We start from the raw sequence: 26,528 nt of genomic DNA on the forward strand, positions 1-26,528 counted from the left end.
GTTACTGCAAGGTTGATGAAATGAAAAGGGGCTAGGGTGAGGAGACGAGCCTGCTGCATTATGTCTGCAGTCATGTTACCCTGCAGAATGGTGGTTTCCAAATATTTACTACAACAATTTTTTTTCTGCATGAGGTTTATTATAGGGTTTCTATTATAGAGGAGTGAAGTGGTCCCACGAGCCCCCAGCTAATAATTATAAAAATGAAAGATTTTAGAAAATGGCTATTTTAGAACACTGGATCCACATCCAAAAGCAGACAGAAACCAAATTGAAGTTGGAAGGGGAGAGAATTACAAGTTTGTGGTTTCAGGGCAAGCATGCTACTCAACTTCCATGGCTGTCTGTGGCTGCTGAGAGAAGCTGGGTGGGGAAAACTTCAAAGTTACTGGCTAAAGGTGCTAGAGGTCAGAATTCAAGCAGGAAAGCAGCTGGAAATTTAAGAAGGAAATTCTAGCAGCACAAAAACCATAGCTTGTAACAACTGCCTTAGATAATACAATCTACTTTCATCAAGAGTTCTTTAAAAACTGATGTTCTCTCCCAAGAGCTTGTTTCTATACCAAACAAATAAAAACACTTAAAAAAATAATTTAAACAGGAATAAAAAATATATCTTTAAACTGGCTTTAAGGTGTCTTGGTACATTTTAGAAACACAATTAAAAATTTTTATCTTCCCCATTAAACCAGCTGCCTCTCCTCATTTTCAGTTTTATCTTTGTGATGTGATTTATAATAAAAGGTACATATATTTGGTCTTCCTCCTTGTTCCTGACACAGGACTCCTAAAACCCTTGGAATTTTCTAGGTGTGGGTGGGGTGGTATCTTTTGTTATGTTAATGACATGGTTTTTGGGGAGCACCTAAGAATGGGGGCTAATTGCTAGAGGAACCAACTTGGAATAGATGGTTGAAACTTTCAGTCCCACAGCCTGACTTCTGGAGAGGGGAACAGGGCTGGAGGTGAATCAGTAGCCAGTGGACAATGATTTGCTTTAATCGACCGTGGCTGTGTAATGAGGCCTCTGTAAAAAGGATAGGGTTCAGGCAGCTTTTCTGTTGGTGAGCATATGGAGACTGGAGGAGAGTGGGGTGCCTAGAAGAGGGCATGGAAGCCTCATGCCCTCTCCCCACTCCTTATCCTGTGTACCTCATGTCTGGCTACTCCTGAGTTTATATCCTTTTATAATAAATCCATAATAGTGAATAAAGGGGTTTCCTGAGTTCTGTGAGTGACTCTAGCAAATTAATCGAACCCACGGAGGAGGTCTTGGTAGCCTCTGATTTAAAGTACAGGTAACAGCCTGGACTTGTGACTGCTGTCTGAAGTCCAAAGAGGGAGTTGTGGGAATGTCTGATCTGTGGCAAGTCGTTGGTTAAGAAGCATGTGTGACAACCTCTGACACGATCTCCACGTAGTGTCAGAATGGAATTGAACTTTTGCTCATTCTGCTGGTGTCTGAGAATTGCTTGATGGGAGGGTAGAGGTGGGGGGACCACCACCAGTGGAATGAGGTCCAGTACCCCTTAAATAGTATATCCATTCTACATGGGCATTTTTCATCATCAGTGCCCTAGAAGCAGTCAGTCCTTGATTTCATTCTTCCTGCAGAAGGTCTCCAGGATCTGTCCTTTGTGCTCCCACTCTCTGCCCTGGTGCCCTCCCTTTTCATCAAGATGAATTATTGAACCTTTTCCTCACTCCAGTCCATTCAAATACTGCTTCCTGGCTAATTCTCCTCAAACCTTTTTATCACATAACCTGTTCAGAAACCTATAGTTGCTTCTTGTCTACAGATAAATCCAAACTCCTTCCCACCCAGGGTTCCCACAATTTAAGTCTTACCTGCTTACCCTCATCAAAGTCAGACCTTTCTCCTTGTTTCCTAAACAGTCTTGCTCATTTTCCCCTCTTTTATGTACAGCTCTGAAATCCTTCTACCATTCACATTTAAAAAAATTTTTTTAATCTTTATTTTTGAGAGAGATTGAGAATGCATGAGTGGGAGAGGAACAGAGAGAGAGAGGGAGATCTAGAATCTGAAGCAGGCTCCAGGCTCCAAGCTGTCAGCACAGAGCCCAATGTGGGGCTCGAACTCATGAACAGTGAGATCATGACCTGAGCCAAAGTCAGGTGCTTAACTGACTGAGCCTCCCAAGTGCCCCGTCCACCATTCACATTTTAAGGCCCAGTTCAGATACTAAGCAGTTGAAGAAATTTAACTGCATTTTTTTTTCCTCTAAAACTTCTCCAGACCTACCGTGCCATTGGTCCTTTTGTCCCTTAGTCATATAAGGTGAAGCTATAAACAACTATGAGAATTTATGAATCCAGTGTTGCTTTTACAGGCCTAATACATGTCCTAATTGTTCTATTTTTGAACCTATCTTTTTTAGCCTTACCTTCAGGGCATGCATCATAATCTTCTGAATATTCTTAAGAATAGCAAACCTTGGGGCGCCAAGGTGGTTCAGTCAGTTAAATGTCCAACTTTGGCTCAGGTCATGGTCTCATGGTTCATGAGTTTGAGCCCTGCTTCCAGCTCGCTGCTGTCAGTATAGAGCCCACTTCAGATCCTGTCTCCTCCTCTCTCTGCCCTCCTGCGCTCATGCATGCTGTCTCTCAAAAATTAACATCAAAAAAAATCAGAATAGCAAACCTTTATTCTGTATTTTTATGGGCTTATTTTTTTTAATGGCCAAAATTTAGTTGGAGCAAAGACTGAGGACTATCATGAGTAATCTGATTTCAGCTTTGCTTGATCTTTATACTTAATTTACAAAATAGCTTATATTTTTAAAGTACACACCTATGTTGGTCTTCACCCAAATAGAATTCTTGGCTCAAATTTCTGTGACCATACTAAGTAAGTTACTCACTATGATCTCTTATGTTGTTTTAAAATATACTCATGCCTAGTGATCAATAAAATATCCTGCAAAATCTTGTCTTAAGTACAGTAGTGGCTTGGCATCTATTAATTTATCATTTGCAACTTTGTCTTAAGTGACCCTAGAGGTCAAAATAATTTAGCTGAGGCACAAATGCTTCCTGCTCTGGAATGCACACTCACATAGGGACCAGTCTAGCACCTAACCATCATCTCTTAGCATAATTTTATTCTCTTTGTTGTAGGGAAAATGATATGGTAGACTGAGGTATTTGGAATGAAGGAATTCAAAAAAGTCTCAGGATGTATCACAGGATACAAAAAATATTGTATTCAATAAAACTGGTGTTTTTAAAAGAGGAGAAAAGGTAGCCCAGTCTGCTATAGGCTCTTAAGATCTGTTCATTTCTTTCTATGTAGGAAATAGGAAGAATTGGTGTAGGGTTACAAATGCTTTTGATTCTAAGTTTATCTTTGACTTATGTAGGTTTACAGTGATTATTCAAGTTTAATAACATACATGGGAACACCTGACTAGCCCAGTCAGTAGAGCATGCAACTCTTGATCTTGGGGTTGTGAGTCCCTTGTTGGGTAAAGACATTACTTAAAAATAAAGTCTTTAAAAAAAAAATTAATAATAATAATAATACACATGACACACCTAATACGGAGACTAGCATTACTGAGGCTTTTAAGTAATTGATTTGGATATCCTTTGAGAATATTGAGTAACAGGGAAATATTTTTGTATAAATTGGTGTTATGCTTTTATTCTAGATTGAGAATTGAGAAACAAGCCCGCATTGAAGCAAGGAAGAAAAGTTTAGAGAAAAAGAAAGAAAAATTTCTTCAGGAAAAGTTTCCACGTCATTCTGAAGCCCAGAAGTCAAGTGTTGTCTAAGATGTCTGAATTCTGAAGTTACTATTTTGTTTTCCTTGGATAACAATCTATATACAAAAGTAAATATGTATTAAGTAATTTATAAAGAAATTGTGTTTTTAGTTAAATGACTATCTCAACTGTTTTAACGGTTAAATTGTGTTTTTAGTTAAATGACTATCTCAACTGGTTTAAGGGTTAATATTTGGCATGCTAACTCTGGAAGTTAAAAATTCTGACATCTAAGCAAACTTTAACATCACCTGTACCTTAGAGTGGGAAAGTGATGTCAACTGCAATAGCAAAGGCAGTAAGGTCATTTTTGGAATTCAGGTAACATTTCTACTATTATATTAATAGCATTTGAAGGGGGTGTGGACATTACTTTTAATAAACAATGAGTACTTTCACTCAATAATATAAATACGTTTAGTAAAACTTAAAGTAGTTAAGTCACAACACAACAATAATTCAAAAAAGCATTTCTGGAATGGCTAATAACTTTTATTTAATTTTGCAAGCCTAAGGTAAAAAGCATAGGCAGTAAATTTTACTAGTCAATAAAAACCAATTCTACCAATCACTGGTAATTAATATACTAAACAGAGTTGAAAAGCATTTTACTGAAAGCAAAATATTTAGAGAAAATAGACATTTATACAAAATTATAAAATGCTTGTAATAAGAATAAGTGCATTTCAAGGAAAGCACAAACTTATCTTAATTTATAGAGCCAGTTAAAGCCTTAAAAAATTTAAGTGGAAATTGAAATATGCAAAAATGTATAAACATTCTACAAAAGATGGTCACTCTTTTCCTGAGTACACTAAAGCTGTGGAACTTAAGGTGACACGGGAAGGCAGAGGTCTGGTAACTCTCCTCAAGGGCATTTCCTTTCTACACACTGCTTCCCTCCTTCTTCATATTCTTGTTTGGAAATCCACATCTGTTGAAAGGTGCCCTGTAAAATGGAAAGAAAAATTACATATTGTGCCTTTTTGTTAGAAAACACTTTTTAAATTATCTTTTTCATAACTGATTTTGGGGCGCCTGGATGGCTCGGTTAAGTATCCAGCTTCGCCTCAGGTCATGATCTCACTGTTCGTGAGTTCAAGCCCCACGTCAGGCTCTCTATTGATAGCTCAGAAACTGGAGCCTGCTCTGGATTTTGTGACTCCCTTTCTGCCCCTCCCCTGCTCACACTCTGTCTCTCAAAAAATAAACAAACAACTGATCTTTGCAGAACGCTTAAGCCCCTCCCCCAAATAGTACTCCCTTATTCCCTTATTTCTGCCCTCCTCTAGAACACCCAGAAACATGATTTAGAAAGAATAATAAGTCTTTCTATACCTATTAAACTGTCATGAGGATTTAGAAAATGGCTGTGAAAGGAAGATGGATGGTTTAGCTATGATGGCTTGGTGCCAACCTGAGCCAACAATAGAAACTATCGGAAGGTTTCCTCCCAGTACAGAATTGATGTTCTAACACTTAACGGCAGCATTTAGAACTCAGAAGTGCTTGGGGTGCCTGGGTGGTTCAGTCAATTAAGTGTCTGACTCTTGATTTCAACTCAGGTCATGAGCTCATGGTTCATGGGTTCGAGCCCTGTATTAGGCTCTGCGCTGGCAGCAAGGAGCCTGCTTGGGATTCTGTCTCTGCCCCCTCCCTGGCTCATACTCTCTCAAAAATAAACATAAAACTTAAAAAAAAAAAACAAAAAACCCTCAAAAGTGCTCATCAGGAGTAGGATAAAGTTTTATAAGAACACACAATAAATATAGTGCATAAGCACTATAGAAGATGGAAAGAAAAATAACCAAGAAGGAAGAAACCTAGGCTACATTAAAAATAAAACATATAAGCAGGAGAAATCCATTCTCTAAGATTAACTCTATTCAAGTGGACTTGCAGTGGTATCCAGCTTTGATCTAAGATCTATTAAAAGATTGGAAATAGAATACATAGACACTTATGTCTATAATACATTTATGTATAATAATACACTCATGTATTATTATAAACTTTTACTAGCTTAAAAAGGTTTAGGAGTGGGGCTCCTGGGGGGCTCAGTTGTCTAAGTGTCCGACTTTGGCTTGGGTCATGATCTCAGGGTCTGTGGGTTCAAGCCCCACGTTGGGCTCTGTGCTGACAGCTCAGAGCCTGGAGCCTGCTTCGGATTCTGTATCTCCCTCTCTGCCCCTCTACTGCTCGTGCTCGGTCTCTCTCAAAAATAAATGTTAAAAAAAATTTTTTTTTTTAATTGTTTAATAGAAATACTTCATGAAGGCACCTGGGTGGCTCAGTAGTTAAGCATTTGACTTTGGCTCAGGTCATGATCTCACAGTTCATGAGATCGAACCCCGCATCAGGTAGACACCAACCAGCCCTGCTTCCGCTAAAAAACAAAAACAGGCCCTGCTTCAGGCAAGCCCCATTTCTCTCTCTTCCCCTCCTGGGATTCTCTCTCTCTCTCTCTCTCTCTCTCTCTCTGCCCCTTCGCTCACTTGTGCCCTCTCTCTCTTGCTCTCAAAAGAGAAAAAAAGAAAAAAAAAGAAGTACTTCCTGACATTTACTTTGGCTGCTCTGAGGTGAAGGGGAAATTCCCCAAGTCTAGGGTGCAGATAAATACAAGGACTCTTCCTCCTGATTCAAGGTAGGCACCCATCTGAGCAACGTGACTTCAACCATTTGCCCCAAGAACCAACTCCTGACTTCCTCAACCTCACCAAGAGGCCAGGGAACAACCAGAACCTGAGAAGGAATGATTTAAGTCCTGACCAGTTCCAATGGGAGTATGAAAGGGCACAAATATGTTAGTAGAATCCCCACCTTTGAGAAGGGAAACTGAAATGAGGCTGACAAATAGCAACTGATAAGGCACTAAAGCATTTTGTTAAATTAGAACATGTAATTCATTTGATAGTTATACAAAGATAAATGATGCACTGAAATTATTTTTAGTCTTTTTACTAAACTTAGTTTATATTCACTGGTACACTTAAATCATTCAATAAGACTATTTTTCAAAGTAGTTTACTAACCAAAGATGCTAGAATGGAGCCACCAATCCATGAACTAAACCTCCGTTCTACTGTTGTATTATTTGCAATCAATTTCAACCGCATACTCTAAAATAGAGAGGGAAGAATAAGTATTAGGACAATCAAGTAAAACAGGTGACTCAATTCAAAAAATTCAACTTTGAGGACTTAACAATTGGTTCAAACACCAGTTACACGTGATTATTTTGCAAAAGCTAGGCTAATAGTAGGCATAGTTTGAATTACTATATAGAAAGTACTTTATGGTTTTTAATGTATAATATTTAATAATTACATCAACCTTAGAAAACTGCATACTAAAGAGTATGGCATTCACAACGATACCCTAGAATAACAGCAAACACATACTTAACACTTACCTATAAATCAGGTATCGTGCTAAGTGCTTCATGTGGTATTCCATTTCTTCCAATACCAAATACCATTACTGTCCCAACCTGCCACCCTTTCTATAGTCCTCACCTTTCTAACTACTTTTTTAGTATCTTATCCTAATTCCTCCTATCTTAGGTCACTCCCACCACTCCTCCACTTCCACATCAAAATGCAGACATTAGATCTCAGGTTTTTTATTCATAACTGGTTTCCTCCCAAATGAGTGTTTATGTTTTGAACTCACACTCTCTTGATAAACATGGTTTTGTGGCTCAGTACTATTGCTTCCTGTCTCCCTACATCAAGAGATTTTCCCCCTACCTAGGACTTTGTTTCCAGGGATAGTTCTTAAATTGTTGATACTCTATTATTTTATATGAACACATAGTTTGTGTTCATTCAACAGTGAAATAAATGTATATGTTTCAGGAGTAAAATAAGTGATATGGGAGGAGAGGGTGCTGGGAGCAGGAGGGATGAATATGGATTTTTGTAGATGAGGAACTGCTTGGTATCTGTTGCAATGGAATTTTTTCCTGTTATTTCATCTATTTTTAATTGTCTCCTAAATGAGATGGATAATATCTAACTGCTCTTGACCAAGACCTTGGACAGCCCAGGTCTGTATTTGTTATTCTGGGGCTTATTATCAAACCTAATGATTAGTATTATAATTAAGTTCTATTCCAGATCAGACTATATCTCCAAGAATGTAGTAAATACAATTCAAGTGTCAATCTTGTGCCTATATCAGTATTTACATAACAACTTAACAATTACAAAAATGTGCCATATGTAAAATGTTCCTTTGTATGAGAAACAAAAAGACTGCCAAATATACAAATTCTACAGATACTATTAGGATCCATGTAACCCCTAAGTTTCCTTTAATGTAATAACTAATACAAAGTATCATACAAAAAACTACTTGATAAAAGTTTTAAAATCTAAAGATTATGACTAGGGGAGTGTGGGTGGCTCAGTGGGTTGAGCATCTGATTCTTGATTTCGGCCCAGGTCATCTCATGATTTGTGAGATCGAGCCCTGTGTCAGGCTATGTGCTGACAGTGTGGAACCTACTTGGGATTCTCTCTCTCTCCCTTTCTCTCTGGCCCTGCCTGCTTGTGCATTCTCTCTCTTTCTCTCTCAAAATAAACATTTTTTTTTTTTTTAAATAAAGATTATGACTACTACTCTGTTATCAATGGGTACCAGACTTTCTCCCCAAACCACATTCTTCTAATCCTTTTAAAAGTTGTCACAATGCACCCAGTGATCTTTTTAAAACATAGGAGCTCTGCAGTCCCCTGCCAAATTTTATCCTGTAAGTTCCCTATTAATAAGCAACATGACCTGATACCCAACTGTGTGGGTGGAACAGTGTCCTCCAAAGAGATATGTTGAAGTTCTAATCCCTGGTACCTGTGAATGTGACATAATTCAGAAATAGGTTCTTTGCAGATGTAATTAGGATACAAGTTAAGATAAGGTCATATTGGTGGGGTACCTGGATGGCTCAGTTGGTTGAGTGTCTTGACTCTTGATTTTGGCTCAGGTCATGATCTCATGATTCACAGGATCAAGCCCTGCATTGGGCTCTCCTCTGGCAGCAAGGAGCCTGCTTGGGATTCTCTCTCCCCGCCCCCCTCTCTGCCCCTCTCCCACTTGCACTCTTTCTCTTGAAATAAATAAACATTAATTAAAACAAAAAAAAGATAAGGTCATACTGGAGCAGAGTGGGTTCTTAATCCCATATGACTGTGGAGTTTTGGGGTTTTTTTAATGTTTATTTTTGAGAGAGAGAGAAAGGGAGCTAGTGGGGGAGGGACAGAGAGAGGGAGACACAGAATCTGAAGCAGGCTCCAGGCTCTGAGCTGTCAGCACAGAGCCCAACACAGGGCTCAAACACACGAACCATGAGATCATGACCTGAGCCACAGTCAAGATGCCTAACCAACCGAGCCACTCAGGCACCTCCCTGGAGTTTTTATAATAAAGAGGACAGATCTGTGAGAGAATGCCCTCTGACAATGGAGACAGACTGAAGTGTTGGAGCTGCAATCCAAGAAACAACAAAGGATTGCTGGCAAACCATCAGATGCTAAGAAGAGGGAAAAGAAGAATTCTCAGCTCTACATTTCAGAGAGAGCATGGCCCTGTGGACATGTGGATTTCAGACTTCTAGCTTCCAGAATGGAGAAAGGATAAATTATCTGTTGTTTGAAGCCACCTACTTTAGTTTGTGGTATTTCGTTACAGCAGCCCTAGGAAATCAATACATCATCCATCTTTCCAGCCATATCACTCTTCCCACTTCTGCAGACTACAAGCCAGCTACTTTGAAGTACTGGAATATGCCATCCTCCCTTCATATTCTGCACATGGTATAACTTCCACCTAGATGTTCTTTCATAAATTACCAACCAGCTGAACTCCTATTCCTTCAAACAGCTTCTTCATGAGGGAGTTAACTGCTTGCTCCACAGTGTTCCCTAGAGTGTCTCATTCATGACATACTGAACCACTTAGCACATTATCTTTATTTTTACATGGCTATTCATCCTAGCAGACTGAGCCTTTAGTGGGCAGGGACTGTATTTACAGCCCTAGTGCCTAGCACACTATAGGTACTTAAGTATGAAGTCAACAAATAAAAGATTCAAATAGTACAAGAGTAACCAAAAGATGTCATCTATGAAAATTTGGTTAACAAGGGATATTAACTTTATTTAAGTAACACTGTATCAAGCACACACAGAATATCAATCGACTACTGAAAAACAAACCTTATCTATAAGACTACACCAGCGATGAGGATACCTGTGACTGAAGAATACCACTAAAGAACAAACAACTTACTGGGGGAGTTTTCTGAGAGAGCTCTCTATTCAACCTGTCAGTAAAGCTCTGTATTAGCGTGTTTCCTCCAGCCACTATAACACTGCCATAGAGACCCTAAGATAAAAAACAGAAACAAATTAGTTCCAAATGTTTCCAAGTTTTAATCACAACTACAACTAAAACTGTCCTCCTCTACAATTTACCCTTTCTTTTTTAATATTTTTACTTCTATACAGACCTAGTAGCTGAATCCAATGGCTCTCAGTCCTGGCTGCACATTCAACTCATTTATGGGATTTATAAAACGTCAAATGCCTGGGGGCAATTAAATAAAAATCTGGGGACGGAGCCCAGATCAAGGTTTTGTTAGTTTGTTTAAAACTCAAGATGATTCTAATGTGCATTAAAGTTTAAGAACCACTAACTTAAAGCAATTATTCTAAAACCCAAGCATAATTTTTTGGCAGATAGCTGCCAATATTTAGAGGTATATTTTATATTGGCTTCATCTTAGAAAGCTCATGTAGAAGTTACAGTATTTAAAATTAGACAATGAGATTGCTTAATGATTATTATGGATAATGCATAATCTGATAACATCCCTGGCCAAAATGACTGTGACCTTTCTCTTTTGCAGGGTATTAGACATCAGAACCACATGGGGAACTTTTTCAAAATCCACATGCTGATACCTCCCTAAAAAAAAATAAATCAATCTACTTATGAGTATATTTATCTGTAATTTACATGTTTGGATCAGAAAGCTAATGTCAGCCTTTTTTTTTTTATTAAGTTCTTACTGAATTCCTGTTAATCAATATATATGTCAGCCTGTATGCTTTTTTAGTGGCTAAGTTCATATTTTAAAAATGTATTCCAGATGTCTAAGTCATCTAACTTTTGAAAGAAAAATGGAAAACAAGCATCTCCTCTGCAATTAACATTAGTTAACTAGAGGAGAAATCACACTAAAAACAGAAAGTTATCTATTACATGCTTATAGTAAGTATAATTCAATTCAGTTGCCTTCCCCAAAATGGCCTTGAGTTTGTGCTAAAGAAATTCCATACTTAATCCCTATCATCTTAGAAGCAGCAAGTGCCTGCTAGGTGGCTAGTTGAAACAAACATTTTGCATAGTCATCCAAAAGTCTTTTTTGAAACAACATGGTTTTTATACACCCCTAGCTATCAGTACTATGCTCTAAGCAAATGAATCAACTCCAACAATACCAAGGCAACATATGTTGGCTACAAATTGAATCTAGGGTTTAAATAACATATAATCAATCTAATAATTAATATGTGTATAATATGGAGTTAGTATTTAAAACCTGGCAAAACACAAAAATTATGAAGGGTACGAAGATCATCTAAACTAAACTCCATGTAGAAGTTACATAATTTAAACCCATACCTTCCTGAACAATAAAAACAGCAAAACTGCTACATAGAAAAAAATCAATAATATATATTTTGGCTTGTCACATTTTAGGAACTCTCTAGAACAGCACTGTCCAAAAGAACTTCCTGTGATGACAGAAATGTTCCCTATCTGCATGTCATACAGTAGCCATTGGTTACATTTATAATGTGGCTAGTGCAACTGAAGAACGGAATTTTAAATTTTTACTTCTTTTAATTTAAATTGCCACATGTGGCTGGTAGCTAGTACACTGGACACCGTAGCTCTAAAGTTTTACATTTTTCCTTTTCTAATACTTCATATTTTTACACATTCTAAAATGGACTTCAAAGTGAATGGCCAAAGTTGCCAACTTAAATAATGATTCAGGGGCATTTCATTACCCTAAAAGATACCTTTATACCGTAAACAGGAGGCTGACACTTACTGGTCTGATGTCAATATCACACATTCCAACGCTTGTAGTGACAACGTGACTGACTCCCAGCATTGTATTTCCTGATAATCCCTACAACAAAATGAAAATGAGTAGTCACACAGAAGAACTTCAAACACAGCACACCCAAAAATCTCTACAGTTGGTCTTATGTAGGTTTTATATAATTACACAAGATGTGCATACACACAGGAAAGGCCAAGCTGATTATGAAATAGTGCTCACACCTTTACGTTGGAAGGGTCAAACAACCCTTCAGGAATCTTTAACCGCTCTGCTCCAAAGTCACAGTTGTACCCATTGGGGAATTCATAATGAACAGTTGGCATCTGTGCAGCTACTCTGAAAACATATTAAACAACATTAAACAAAAGACCAAAAAAATTCTTCAAAATTATAAACTAAGAAATTATCAACTTGTAAGAAAGCAGAGTGAGAATCTTTCTTTTATGTTAATCAATATTTCTTAACTTTTTACTTTTAGACCAGTTAAGCATACTCCACAATTTTTAACAAAACGAATCAATTTCTTTCCTCATTTATAAGTATTTGGTGTTTAGAAGATTAGTATGAAGGTTTCAATGAGCTGTTTTAAGTCTTGTAGACAAGAAGACATACTGTTCATCATAGGTTGAATCTGATACTTGAAGTACTGAAGCTTGAAAATCCTGGATAACACACTGTGGATATAAAAAAAAAAAAATTTTTTTAAGAAATGGTTAGAAACAGGCAATCTATACTTTTGTAACATTGTAGAGCTGTTTTTTTTGTTTTGTTTTTTTTTAATGTTTTTATTTTTGAGACAGAGAGAGACAGAGCGTGAGCAGGGAAGGGGCAGAGAGAGAGGGAGACACAGAATCCGAAGCAGGCTCCAGGCCAAGCTGTCAGCATAGAGCCCGACGTGGGGCTCGAACTCACAGACCACGAGATCATGACCTGAGCCGAAGTCGGTTGCTCAACCAACTGAGCCACCCAGGCGCTCCTATACTTTTGTAACATTGTATTTAAAATACTTTTCTTAATGAAACCGGATCACATTCCTGGATGGCTATGTCATTTCAAGGCTATAAATCTACCTAGCAAGGACTCTTGAGTATCAAGAAACCCAATTTTAAGCATTTGAACTAGAAGCTAAATTATATCATGTTTAAATTACAACAATTATGGAACACTGATGAGATAAAAACAATCTGAAACCCCCATACCTACCACAGTCCTGCATTACAAAACTGGTTTCAGAACATTTTTTCCTTAAAAATAAGCCTAGACTTAAAGGCAAGATTTCATTTTCTGAATGTATATACATGTGCACATACATGGCATCATATGTAACTTTTAATGACTGCACATAGTTTAAAACAATTAAAAATTCCGTGAAATACATGTGACCTCTGGGCTGCTAAAGAAAAATCCTGTCTAATAGCTAGGCCAAACTGTTAATCAACTTCACAATTTTTCCTTCTACTGAACACCCACAAAAAATCTTTATCTTAGGTGCAAAAAAATGTGAGATAGGATATATCCCTCACATAGTAAATTATGACTTTCAAATCCTTTTACTATTAGAAATGAATGTATATCTGTAGTGTGAGAGGTTTTACTCACCTGTCCTCCTGTCAGTAAGGTATATGTTCAGAGAGGAATTTTTTAGTAAAAGAAACTCTTACTGGCTCCTTGCTATGAATAAGGACACTTTTTTTATATGGCTGACTGATGTTAAAGCAAACATAACTGAGCCATACTACCAGGTCTCTATAGACTAAAACCATTTTCTTAGACAAAAAAAAGGTACAGAATAACATAATGCTTGTTTTTACTCCAAAACCAAAGTTCCTTCCAGGTCTCATCAGAGTAATCCAAATGAATATATACTAGTTTGTTGAGATAATTAGTTTGACAAACACAAAAATACTCCTTTCTTCTCAAAATAATAATTTTGTTTGCAAAATATCATTAAAAATATGAAGTGCTCACATTCTATTCAAAAACTTACAGCCTAGGTGGTGCCTGGGTGGCTCAGTCAGTTAAGCATCTGACTCTTGATTTCGGCTCAGGTCATGATCTCACAGTTCATGCCCTCAAGCCCCTCATTGGGCTCTGCGCTTGACGGTGCAGAGCCTGCTTGGGATTCTCTCTCCCTCTTTCTCTGCCCTCCCTTCCTCACACGCTCGCTCTCTCTCTCAAAATAGATTTAAAAAAAAAACAAAAAAAACCCCACAACTTAGAGCCTGTAATACTCCTGTAAAGAAAATAAGGGTACTTACATTACACATGTAGTTGTGCCAAGACCTTGTAACCTGTGGCAACTTCTCTTTTCTTTTCCAGTTTGCTGGAGATCCTTCACGAACAGCTTCCTGAGTACCAAGAGCATGTGCTAGGTTAAGAGAGTTCACGACATGGGGCTGGGGAGCTGGAGATAAATTCCAAAATGAAAATTCAAGCATCACCTACTTTTGATGCAATCATATATGGAGGAATCAGTTCTATATTCATTTCTTGGAAGAGTTCTCTGCATTGCATAGTAATAAAGTCTCCAGCAAGAGGGGATTTCACGATGCCTATGAAAACAGATTAAACGAGGCTAAGACAGCATTAAAACTAAACTCCCTGGGACAAATTTCTTCTGTGTATTTATATATGAATAATCTTTTCAAGTAGAATCAACTGAACTATCTCTCTAAGCATGAATGAAGCCTTGCATCAGTTTTAAACATGCGTTATATACTAAAGGTTTTTTAAAACTCCTAAAAAAAGAGATACTATTTGGAAACTGATATGAGTTGATAGTCCAATTCACTGCTCTATTTCATTGTCTACGTTGTCATGACAGCTAACATCATCTCCTGTTTAACTCGTGTACCCTAGTTAAATACATTACCTTGCTGAAGGACATAGCCATCATGGACTGGAATTGCAGTGGTATGAGTGGCTCCACTGTCCAAAATAAGACCCGTGGAACGACCATTAGCAAATCTAGTATAAAGCATTAAGGAAAAGAAAGTATCAAGGTTCCAAAATAATGTTTATTATAAAGGGAAAATTTCATTAAGGCATTTTTAAATGTGTATTATGGCTTAAAATGTGTTAATCTAGGGATAAATATTGGTGTGAAGAAACTCTGGCTTAAAGACAAATAACAATAGGCAGGACTTCCGAAATGATGGTGAGAGGAAGTTAAAGAGACCTTTTATCCCAGAGAGACATCTGTTAAACTGGCCAAAATTAGCACAATCATTCAAACTCTCTGGAGCCAGAGTAAAGGACTTAAAACAAATTAAGAAGCAATGAACAAATCAACAGAAAGTGGGTAAAAACAGTGGGGGGCTATGGCATTTGCGCTAGGAACTAAAACCATTCTCCACATAGGATTAAAGAAAAACCATCTCAGCAGTTTGGCAGCTGAGTGGCAGTTCCCACAAGTCAATGGGAAAGCTATTCCAGGTGGATTCAACAGTCAGCAAATACTGGCAGATCCCATCTTCCACAGCTCTGAGCTGCAGAAGGCCCATACCACGTGAACATCATAAGCCAGTATCAGGAGGAGGGCCATGCACTTGGTCACCAAATATTTACTGCGCATTATGTGCCTAGTGACAAGTCTGGTGCTTAATAAGGGAGGGTAGTCCGTCTGGCACTGGCATTCCTGTGCACAGAAGGCACAAAAAGGTGACCCCAAACTGACTCTGCCCTGAAGGATATCCTGTTTAGTACAGATCAGGAAAGCTGTGAAAATAACAGCTCAGGGTGCCCCAGGGGTATACAGGAGAGGCCACCTAACCAATCCTGGGGAAATCCAAGTAAGCTAGGGAGAAGACAGGGAACACAGGAATATGTGGGAAGGCCAGGAAGCAAGGGTATGCTGAGGTCAGGGAAGTCTAAGTAGTTCGGCAGAGCCTGAAAGAATGTGGACGAGGATTCTGGCTTAAAGCAGCTTGACAATTAACAAAGATCATTAGCATGGCAGTGGGAAGAACAGGGAAGAGAGGAGGAAGGGTTGCAGTAATCCCGGAAAGAGCTTGCACATAATGCAGTGGCAATGGAGAGAAATAAATGGATCTGAGAGGTAGTGGGGAGAAGAAAAATCGGTCTTGATGAAGGACTAAATTTGAAGGGTTAAAGAGAAAGATTTCTGGTCTGGGCAACTACAAAGAAGAAGAAGGAATAAATTCGAGGGGAGAGATTAATTCCATTTTAGACATACTGAGTTTCAAGTGCTTAAACAAAGAACAGAAAAAGTTCTACTAGGGCAGCTGATTGTGGGCCTACAGCGAACAAGAAAGGTCTGGGACACAGAACAGATACGGATTTGGAATTTGTTAGTGTGTAACTGGGACCTGAAACCAAGAAAATGGGTAACTGAAACCAGAAAGAGCATGTCAAGAGAGATGAAGGGCTAATGGCAGAAAAGCAAGCAATGGGTAAGGATGATCAGAATCCATGAAATCGATGGCCAGAAAGACAGGTTGGTGAGTTATCTTTGCTATTACTGGTACTTTATTGACCTCTGGCCAACTATATACAAAACATTAATTTTATGCTCTGTAAGTACAATGTCAGATACAGTGATAACACACTAAAAAGTGGCATGAAGGTATGTGGACCTTCCTATAAATAACAATCATAAAATCTAGACAAATTATCTTAAATGATCATTTCAAGATTCTGGAAAGTGTTCAAAAGCAGTCAAAATTTACCCAAAATTTATTCTCATAAAAATGCAAATGGAAGGGGTAAGAAGTTTATAGCTAAAAATGCTCCCCAGCTCCATGGCTATGGCTTGGGAAAGCAGTGGTGGAAAACTGCAATTTTACCACCTTGAGTGAGCAGTAAAGGACTTCAGGGCTGAAAGAAAAGCTGGACACGTAAGGTAGAAATCCTAGATGCCAGAGAACCACAAATGGGTGAAAACCAAAATCAGAGTATAAAAGGTACCCAAATCTCTGACTGACTGCTATACTATTCAGGAGCAGGACTTCAGGGGGACCAACAAAAACATGGAGAACAGAGAGTAATCCACTCTTTTTTTTGTTTTGTTTTTTTAATTTTTTAAATGTTTATTCATTTTTGAGAAAGAAAGAGACAGAGCACGAATGGAGGAGGGGCAGAGAGAGAGAGAGAAACACAGAATCCGAAGCAGGCTCCAGGCTCCGCACTGTCAGCACAGAGCCCGACAAGGGGCTTGAACTCACGAACCATGAGATCATGACCTGAGCCAAAGGCGGACACTTCACCGACTGAGCCACCCAGGTGCCCAGAGAGTAATCTATTCTTGAAAATCAGAGCAGCACCTAAGAGTTCTGTGATTTTGCTACATTTTTAGATAAATGCATTCTCCAACAGTATGCAGCTTGGACAGCAGAAAACTTTCCTTACTAGCTTAACTTGTCAAGAGAACAGAGCCTGAAGTTGGCAGATATAAGAAACCAGCTATCAATGAAGTCAGATAAAACAATACTACTCTTCTCACTAATATTTTTGTTTTGGAAAATATAATTATCTTTTTCATAAAAATGTTATTTGTGTTAACCTTAAGGAGGGTTTTTTTTGTCATTATTAAGTGAATAAATAAATGTTAAACCAATTCTTAGTTTTCATTTCTCACAGTAATACTGACAGATATAACCAACATAAAGAAAATCTTTTTGGGGTCCTCAGTAATTTGTTAAAGTGTAAAGGAGTCCTGAGGGTCCTGAGGCCAATAATGTTTGAGAAGCCAAAAGAATTTTTAAAGTAATACTAAGATGTTATTTGCCTTTTTCACGGTCACTCTCTCATGAGTGTATAGGGGAGTTTTCCAGAGACCGTGTCATGTGTGATACGGTACAGAATGAATGCAAAAGACAGATATGAGAATCCAATGTTTCCTATTAAGACTGACCCTAAAGAGATTTGAAAAAAAAAAAAAAGTAAAATAATTCCACTCTTCTCATAATTTTTTTGGTTTTGGAAAACAAAACATGCCCCACCACATTTACTTCTAAAGAAAAGCTGAATGTTACTCTTTCAAGGATACGCTGTCAAAACTGCAGTTTTGCAAAGGAAGAATGCAGGGATGTTGTAGTGTTCAAACATTAACTCTGTCAGTTTCTCTCTCTTTGCTCTAGTATTCCACTTGAGAAGAGGGAAAAAGAAATGTAAGTTATTTACTGTTTAAAAACTAAAATGTTGATTTATCTCAAGATTCAATACAGCACTATATTAAAAAAATATAAACATTAAAAACAGAATACCATAGAAAATAACCATAGGAAATACCATAGAAAATTGTGTATATTTATATTTATTTGTAAATAAATTTAATAAATATAATTTAAAATTTATTATTTAATAAAAAGTAAAATTGTTGCTAGGAATTTTACAGGTTACAGACTTTCCACAGTACCAAAATCAGGATTCTTATAAAGTATTATTAAATCTTAAGAGTCAATCCAGTCATTTTAAACCACCAAATTCTCCTATTTAAGAGTTGCTACTCATAAAGGAAACTAGAGGTTAAAAACAGTAACAAAATATTGATAATTTATGATCATTATGCTAGCCTTCTGGGCTCTTTGTGGACTCTGTACCAAATGTATTTCACAAGAGACCTCGATCTAGTAATTTCTAGCCCTAGGTCCATATTTGACTCCTCTCCTGGAGAGGAAAATATAAAAGTGGATACACTCTGCCTTTGGGGCACAAGGGACAATTCATAAACCCAAATGGGAAGTGGCCCAAGGAATTCAAATGTTAAATAAATCCCTGGAAAAAATAAATAACCAAACCCCATTTAGGGTGCTTTGTTATTGTTCTTTGAATATTTTAATTATTAAAATAATAAAAACTTTAATTTTTTTTTTAAACGTTTATTTATTTTTGAGACAGAGAGACAGAGCATGAACGGGGAGGGTCAGAAAGAGAGAGGGAGACACAGAATCTGAAACAGGCTCCAGGCTCTGAGTTGTCAGCACAGAGCCCGACGCGGGGCTCGAACTCATGGACCGCGAGATCATGACCTGAGCCGAAGTCGGCCACTCAACCGACTGAGCCACCCAGGCGCCCCATAAAAACTTTAATAGTATATAAAAATTAATCCCCCTTTCCCTAATTTTCAAAATTCAAAACATGAACTTCTATGCCTTTTTAAAGAAAAGGAAAACATTCTTCAAATCAGTTAAAAACAACAACAACAGCAACTAGAGAAATTCAGAAAAGAAAGTCTTTGTCTTACCGGTGCTTCTGACATGAGAACAGGATGCAGGCTGGCTTCTGACTTGACATGCATTTTGTAGGTATGATCCAAAATAGCCTGGAAACTATCCCAATCTTCAACTACAATATAAGATTAATACCTTCAAAACAACGCTTAGTTGAAGATGAATACAGAATCTTTTTAAGAGACTGTTTCTGTTTTAGAGTACTTTAATATACAGAACCTATTTATTTTACAGATTTATTTCATAAGATAGCACTTTATATAAACATCATCTTTGTCTTCTATAATATATGGAACCTCTTTTTTGTTCATCCAACCGCAACAGTATCACAACCCCTAAGACCTGTCCTAAATGTAATCAGTGCATCTAACAGACCTAAAATACCAAATAAATATTATTCAGTAAGTACTTACTAGAGGCACAGTATACAATTCGAATGGTAAGAGGAAATACAAAAGAATGGTAGGATCTAAACCTGAGATTTAGAAAGTTTACAGTCTACCTGAAAAAAGATTAAAAGATATAAATATAGATACAGACATAGATATAAACCCTCAGAGAATATAACATGCCTTCAATTTGGCTTCCACTCAAACATTCCATTGAAAGTGCTTGCATTTCGTTATGACCTTTTTTTGTAATTTTTTTTTTTTAACATTTTTATTTATTTTTGAAAGACAGAGCATGAGTGGGGGAGGGGCAGAGAGAGAGGGCGACACAGAATCCGAAGCAGGCTCCAGGCTCCGAGCTGTCAGCACAGAGCCCAACACGGTGCTCGAACCCACTAACCATGAGATCGTGACCTGAGCTGAAGTCAGACACTCAACTGAATGAGCCGCCAAGGCGCCCCTTGATATGACCTTCTAACAGACAAATCCAGCGGAAACTTCACTTGTAATATAGCTTGACCTCTTTACATTATCTGACACAATTGACTGCTCAAAAGTTTGCAAACCAGTTCTGCCACAATCCAAAGAAGAAATGTCATTACTTGTACACATACTCCCACAGTCCTATGAGGCTTTGGGGGAGGGGGCGGGGGGGGGGGGGAGGGTATCAATGAACTGCGTTAGTCATTCTAACTTTTCTCTTCCCTTCTTAGTGTAACTCTCAATGTCACAGCTGAGAACAATGAGAATCACTGGACTTCTATGCTTCCAAAACTTTTTCTTCTCTTGGCCTTCTGAATATTCTATATCCCTAACTGTTCTTTCTCATTCTCCTTCATGGGCACCCTTTCTTTGGTTAAACAGAGAACAGGCTTTCACATGGAAACCCATCCTCAACCTTTTTCTCATATTCCACACTCTTTCTGGCTAATAAATAATGCAACTCCATGTCTTAAAATCTTCTCACCTGCTGAATAGAACAGCACCTATATTCAAATACTTTGAACTCAAAAACAAACTCATTTACTTGCTGTACAGAAAAAGGCCTGTTTATAAGGCTGACCTTTCACTGCCATCTGAGAACTTGACTGATAACCAGTTCCCTACAGTGATATAAAACTTTCCCTAAATGATAACAGTAGTTCACTGCACCTAAATTGTTTGTACAATGTGGTTTGTGCTGAACACTTTCTTTCCCCCTGGGAGTCTTGAATTTTAGTAAATTCTAGACACGTGGTACCTACATGACCTCCCCCAGTAAAAATGGTCTCTAATGAGCTCCCCTGGTAGACAACATACACGTTGTCACAACTCATCGCTGGAGGAATTAAGTACATCCCATATGACTCCACTGTGAGAAGACTCTGCGAAGTTTGCCCTAGATTCCTCTGGACTTCACTCCATACCTTTTTTTCCTTTGTCAATTTTGCTTTGTATCCTCTCAGTGTAATAAACCTTAGCCATGAGTACAACTATATGCTGAGTCCTGTGAGTCCTTCTAGTGAATAAATGAACCTAACAGTGACTGCAGATATTACCAATACATTTGCCTTTGAAGACCGTAAAACTTGTTCCTTCCCATTCTATTCCTACTTCAGTGTGTGGTACCCTCTATTCAATTACCCCAGTCAAAAATGTAGGAAACTCAATTATTCTCCTTTCACCTCTTTGATATCTCTCAAAGTCATCTCAGGATCTCGGCCATCAGTGATAAAATTTAAACCCTCTCCATTTCTCATCTGAATTCTCACCTCCCTAACTGATCCTCCTATCTCCAGTATCTCTCCCCAATCTAGCCTATGTACTGCTCTTAGAATAATCTCTCCAGCTGGCAAACACCCAAGTGTTTAAATTCCTTTAGGGTTGGGATGCCTGGGTGGCTCAGTTGGTTGAGCAGCCAACTCTTGATTTTGGCTCAAGCCATGATCCCAGGATCATGGGATTGAGCCCCACATCAGGCTCCACACTGAGCATGGAGCCTGCTTATGAGTCAGTCTCTCTCTCTCTCTCTCTCTCCACCCCTCTCTCCCTGCATCACACTCTCTCTCTCAAATTAAAAAAAAATTTTTTTTTAATTTTTTAATTAAAAAAAAATTCCTTTGGGGTTATCTTTCAGTTGCCAGCTTAATACACCCCTGGCATGGTTTACAAGCCCTATGATGATTGCTCTCTGTCCACCACTCCTGCAACTGATGCTAATGCACCCCACTGTTAATAGCCATACTTAATTTTTGATCTTTCTAATAAACATGGAAGCCGCTTCCACAGCTCCACCTCTTCACACATGCTGGCTGCTCCCCTTTACCGAGCCTTGTTAGTCAGGCTAATCCTTATTTATTTGTCAAGATTCAGTACAAAAGGTACCTCCTTTATGAAAACCACCACTGATCCCCAATGATGGGAGTTAAATACCTCTCCTCTCCAATCCCACTGCTTATCAAACACAACATTTATCCTACATATTTGGATATCTACATCGACCTCCCTATGAGTTTCTTGAGGAAGAGGAACATGTTTGATGCATCTTTGTATTCTCAGTGCCTGGAACATCAATTTATGGAATTAAAAACAAAATACCTGATATTCAACTTATAAGAAGCCATTGTCTTATGTCTAAAATGTACCATATATACTCTATAAATCAAATCCATACAAGCAAACATCATACCCATCCCATTTTTTAGTGGTGAAATGGCCTCCGTATTCTCCCTGGGAACTCGCAGGGCATTAGTATCTATGTAATAGGTGGGGCCGCCTTGTTTGCCTTTATCACCATCTATTTCCATCAGTGTGCTTCCATCATCTCTTTCTACCACCATACCAATAGCTGTGGGGAAATCCACCTGGAAGAGTCAAAAACATGATAATACAAGTTTTACCTGCTTTATCAAGTAGTCATTTTTTCCCAACTAAAATCTTTTACCATAATTGAGTGAGAATTTCTGCATGAATTTAATTCTACTCAAGTAAATGATCCTTTCATATCCAATTAACTAACGCTACACTTACCTTGGGACAGTCCTCACCAGCATAACCAGCTCTCACAGTATAGGATCCAATGTCAAAAACAAGAGCTCCAACCTCATCTGAAAAAACAAAGGACAATTAACATTAACAACTTACAGGTCTCATATGAAAATTAAGAGTACTTAATGTGCTGGGGCACCTGGGTGGCTCAGTCGTTTGAGCGTCCGACTTTGGCTCAGGTCATGATCTCACAGTACATGGGTTTGAGCCCCGTGTCGGGCTCGGTGCTGACAGCCCAGAGCCTGGAGCCTGCTTTGGATTCTGTGTCTCCTTCTCTCTCTGCCCCTACCCCACTCGTGTGCTCTCTCTCTCTCTGTCTCTCTTAAAAATAAACATTAAAAAATTTTTAATAAAAAAGAGTACTTAATGTGGTTAATATGAGAATGTAAAAAAGTTCTATTAAAAATTAAAACAGGTATTACATTCTTATTATTATAAGCTTGAACTTAGTTTTAAATACACCTTAAAATAAAGATTCATTCAGTTAAAATATAACAAGTCATACCTTGTATATCAGTAGAGGCTCAATGAGAAAAGAGATGGTACACTAACACTGGGTAATTTGCAAGAGTTTACTTATTAAAGGGACTATTTATAAAAATATAGGCACAACACAGGAAAACCAAAAGGGATAGTATGCTACCCTAGCACTAATAACAGATCTGTTGCCACCCTTAGAACTGAAGAAACACGGAGAAAGAATGGTTAGCAGAACCTGGAGAGAGTTGTGTTGGGAGGGCTGCCTGATAGGAGCTGTGACCTTCAGTTGAGGGATGCAGTAAGCCATGGCTGACCCTGAGGGGAAGGAACCAGACTAATAAATATGTCAACCTCTCTCTTCCTCCTCTCTACTGGCTAGGGTAATCTTACAATTTCTCACCCAAACTGGGCCACTTCTGAATGCAAAAAGGGTTCCCTATTCATAGTTATACAAGGACAAGAGGCATAAGGCAGGAAACATGGTTGCCCTACCACTGGCCAAACCACAGGTTAACAGACCCACTGAGACAGTCAGTAAGGGTCACTCTTCAAGGGCACAAAGAGGGTGGAAATGGTGGAAAGTGGAGAGGCAAACGGAAGATATCCAGTACACTTAGTTGCCATTTTTTCATGTTAACAGAAATTATATTCCATGCAATTAGGATAGAAACTTAGCAAAACCCCAAGAAAAAGAGGAACCCTGAAGAGTAAGAGTTTAAAACATAATTACATAGGCCAAGTAAAAAGTTATCAAAGTTTGCACATTTCAAAGATTTGTAGTAGATAAAGTTTAATGCTGCAAAGAAAGCTGATTTTTTTTCACATTCAAATTCAGAGAAAAGCCTCTAATTATACTTTGAAAATATTTCCCCCAAAACTGCATGGTCCAAAAACAAAACACTTGGGTTTTCCAGGCACTAATTTTTCATTTTTTTCAATCATTAAAAATAATAAAGTGCTATTATTTATCTTCATTAAATTGGCAAAATCCATCTGATAAGACAAAGTATTGTCAAAGACATAGGGAAAGAGGAGCTCCTACACATTTACTAATAAAAGCTATAAACTGATACAACCCTAACGCTCAATTTAGTCATACGCACTAAAGTTGAAAATGTTCATACACATGGTAATGCAAATTAGTGTAGCCACTCTGGAAAACAGTATGGAAGTTACTCAAAAAATTAAAAGTAGAACTATCCTACGACCCAGCAATTTATCCAAAGGATACAGTATTTATCCAAAGGATACAGGTATGCTGTTCTGAAGGGGCACATGCACCCCAACGTTTATGGCAGCACTATTGACAATAGCCAAAGTATGGAAAGAGCCCAAATGTCCATCAACAGATGAAGAAAATGTGGTATATATATGTATGTATGTATACACACACACACACACACACACACACACACACACACAATGGAGTATTACTTGGCAATCAAAAAGAATGAAATCTTGCTATTTGCAACTACGTGGATGGAACTAGAGGGTATTATGCTAAGTGAAATTAATCAGCTGGAGAAAGACAAATATCATATAACTTCACTCATATGAGGATTTTAAGATACAAAACAAATGAACATAAGGGAAGGGAAACAAAATATAAAAACAGGGAGCGGGACAAAATATAAGAGACTCTTAAATATAGAGAACAGAGGGTTGCTGGAGGGGTTGTGGGAGGCAGGATGGGCTAAGAGGCATTAAGGAATCTATTCCTGAAATCATTGTTGTACCATATGCTAACAAACTTGGATATAAATTTAAAAATAAATACAGGCGCCTGGGTGGCTCAGTTGGTTGGGCGTTCGACTTTGGCTCAGGTCATGACCTCGTGGTTTATGAGTTTGAGCCCCACATCGGGCTCTGTGCTGACAGCTCAGAGCCTCGAGCCTGCTTCGGATTCTGTCTTTATCTCTCTGCACCTCCCCTGCTTGCTCTTTTTCTCTGTGTCTGTCTCTCTCAAATATAAAAAAAAACATTTTTAAAAAATTAAAAAATAAAAAATAAATTATTTTAAAAAGGAAGAACAAAAGTGGGAAACTCACAGTACCTTATTTATAGACTTAAAGTTACAGTAATCAAAACACTATGTTACTGACATACTATGATGTAGATCAGCAGACTTATAAGCCAACAAAATAGAGAATTCAGACACACACACACACACACACACAAAGAAAATGTACACACACAGAAATCACAGTTTTTATTTTCTCTACAGAAACTCTCTCACACACATCACAAGGAAACACGTTTAAGAACGTTCATTAGCTATGTGACCTTCGGTGATTTCTAACCTCTCTGCCTCAGTTTCCTCGTATGTAAACGTGCATAATAGTTTCTAACACATAGGATGTTATAATAAATAAATGTGTTAAATGCTTTAATGCACATAAGCACTTACAACAGGAACAGCACATAATAATCACAATAAGTGGGAGCTGCCATTATCATTATCACCACACTACTTGTCACAGGAAAAGATAAAAATAATCTAATGGCCTCTCAGTAGGGAAATAGATAAACTATAAATTATTCATACCATGAAATACTGTACAGCAGTTAAAATGAATGATCTAGATGTACATATCAATATGGATAAACCTAAAAAAAAAAAAATTAACTAGTTTGAAAAGCTAGCTACTATGGGCACCTGGGTAGCTCAGAAGGTTAAATGTTTGGCTCCGGTCATGATCTCACAGTTTGTGAGTTCGAGGCCCATGGTGGGCTGTGTAATGACCGTGCAGAGTTTGCTTGGGTTTTTCTCTCTCTCTTTCTCAAAATAAATAAATAAACTTGAAAGAAAGAAAGAAAGAAAGAAAGAAAGAAAGAAAGAAAGAAAGAAAGGGAAAAAGAAAAAGAAAAAGAAAGAAAGAAAGAAAGAAAAAGAAAGAAGGCTAGTTACTATACATACATACACATTGCGATACTGTTTAATTCATTATGGATACACACACACTTAGTATTAAAAATATGCATGGGGCCTGGTAATGCTGCATATCCAACTTCGGTTCTGTGGTTACCTCTAAGGAGGGAGAAAAGGGGACTCTATACGAATAACATTCTATTTCTTAAAATATCTCAGGCAAATATGGTGAAATATTACATCTATCACATACAAACTTACATATATGTTTCATTATTAGTATATTTGAAGTACTAAAAATTGAGTTTTAAAATAAAGAAAAACCAATGATTATACAGATATTCATAGTGAAGAGATGGTATCTTTACAGAATAATAATCTCATTTTTATTTAAATAAAGAGCCACCTATTTTTATTCCTAATTTGAAAAGAAGTCTCTTCATTTATTATACTTCCCATTCTCGATACAATTCTCTGATCCAAATTATTTTGTCTGAAAATAGGGGTCCTTAAAAGCAGAACACTGCATTTGTTTTCACCATAGCATGTATACTCAAGCACAAACAGTAAAGTTAACAAATGACTATAAATTAATAAACTTTAACACTGACTAATTACAATGTTGGGTAAAGAAATATCTTAACTAAATG

The 26,528-nt window shown here is 37.8% G+C and overlaps 2 protein-coding genes across 4 annotated transcripts in view; one reads left to right on the forward strand and one right to left on the reverse strand.

Moving 5' to 3' along the window:
* Window positions 1-4,283, forward strand: part of MRPL47 (mitochondrial ribosomal protein L47) — a 35,867-nt gene extending 31,584 nt beyond the window's left edge. For both annotated transcript variants that reach the window (XM_042954897.1, XM_042954896.1), the window contains exon 7: window positions 3,672-4,283. In XM_042954897.1, coding sequence (XP_042810831.1) covers window positions 3,672-3,795 — 124 coding nt within the window. In that variant the 3' untranslated portion in view covers window positions 3,796-4,283. The remainder of the gene's footprint in view (window positions 1-3,671) is intronic.
* ACTL6A (actin like 6A) overlaps window positions 4,262-26,528 on the reverse strand; it is a 28,974-nt gene continuing 6,707 nt past the window's right edge. For both annotated transcript variants that reach the window (XM_042954894.1, XM_042954895.1), the window contains exons 2-14: window positions 22,512-22,588; window positions 22,171-22,345; window positions 19,128-19,228; window positions 17,931-18,028; window positions 14,796-14,890; window positions 14,369-14,475; window positions 14,182-14,271; window positions 12,536-12,597; window positions 12,145-12,259; window positions 11,909-11,989; window positions 10,075-10,170; window positions 6,819-6,905; window positions 4,262-4,735 (exon numbers count right to left, since the gene is read on the reverse strand). In XM_042954894.1, coding sequence (XP_042810828.1) covers window positions 4,655-4,735; window positions 6,819-6,905; window positions 10,075-10,170; window positions 11,909-11,989; window positions 12,145-12,259; window positions 12,536-12,597; window positions 14,182-14,271; window positions 14,369-14,475; window positions 14,796-14,890; window positions 17,931-18,028; window positions 19,128-19,228; window positions 22,171-22,345; window positions 22,512-22,588 — 1,265 coding nt within the window. In that variant the 3' untranslated portion in view covers window positions 4,262-4,654. The remainder of the gene's footprint in view (window positions 4,736-6,818; window positions 6,906-10,074; window positions 10,171-11,908; window positions 11,990-12,144; window positions 12,260-12,535; window positions 12,598-14,181; window positions 14,272-14,368; window positions 14,476-14,795; window positions 14,891-17,930; window positions 18,029-19,127; window positions 19,229-22,170; window positions 22,346-22,511; window positions 22,589-26,528) is intronic.

The sequence above is a fragment of the Panthera leo genome, chromosome C2, assembly GCF_018350215.1.
Source record: "Panthera leo isolate Ple1 chromosome C2, P.leo_Ple1_pat1.1, whole genome shotgun sequence".
Classification (NCBI taxonomy): Eukaryota; Metazoa; Chordata; class Mammalia; order Carnivora; family Felidae; genus Panthera; species Panthera leo.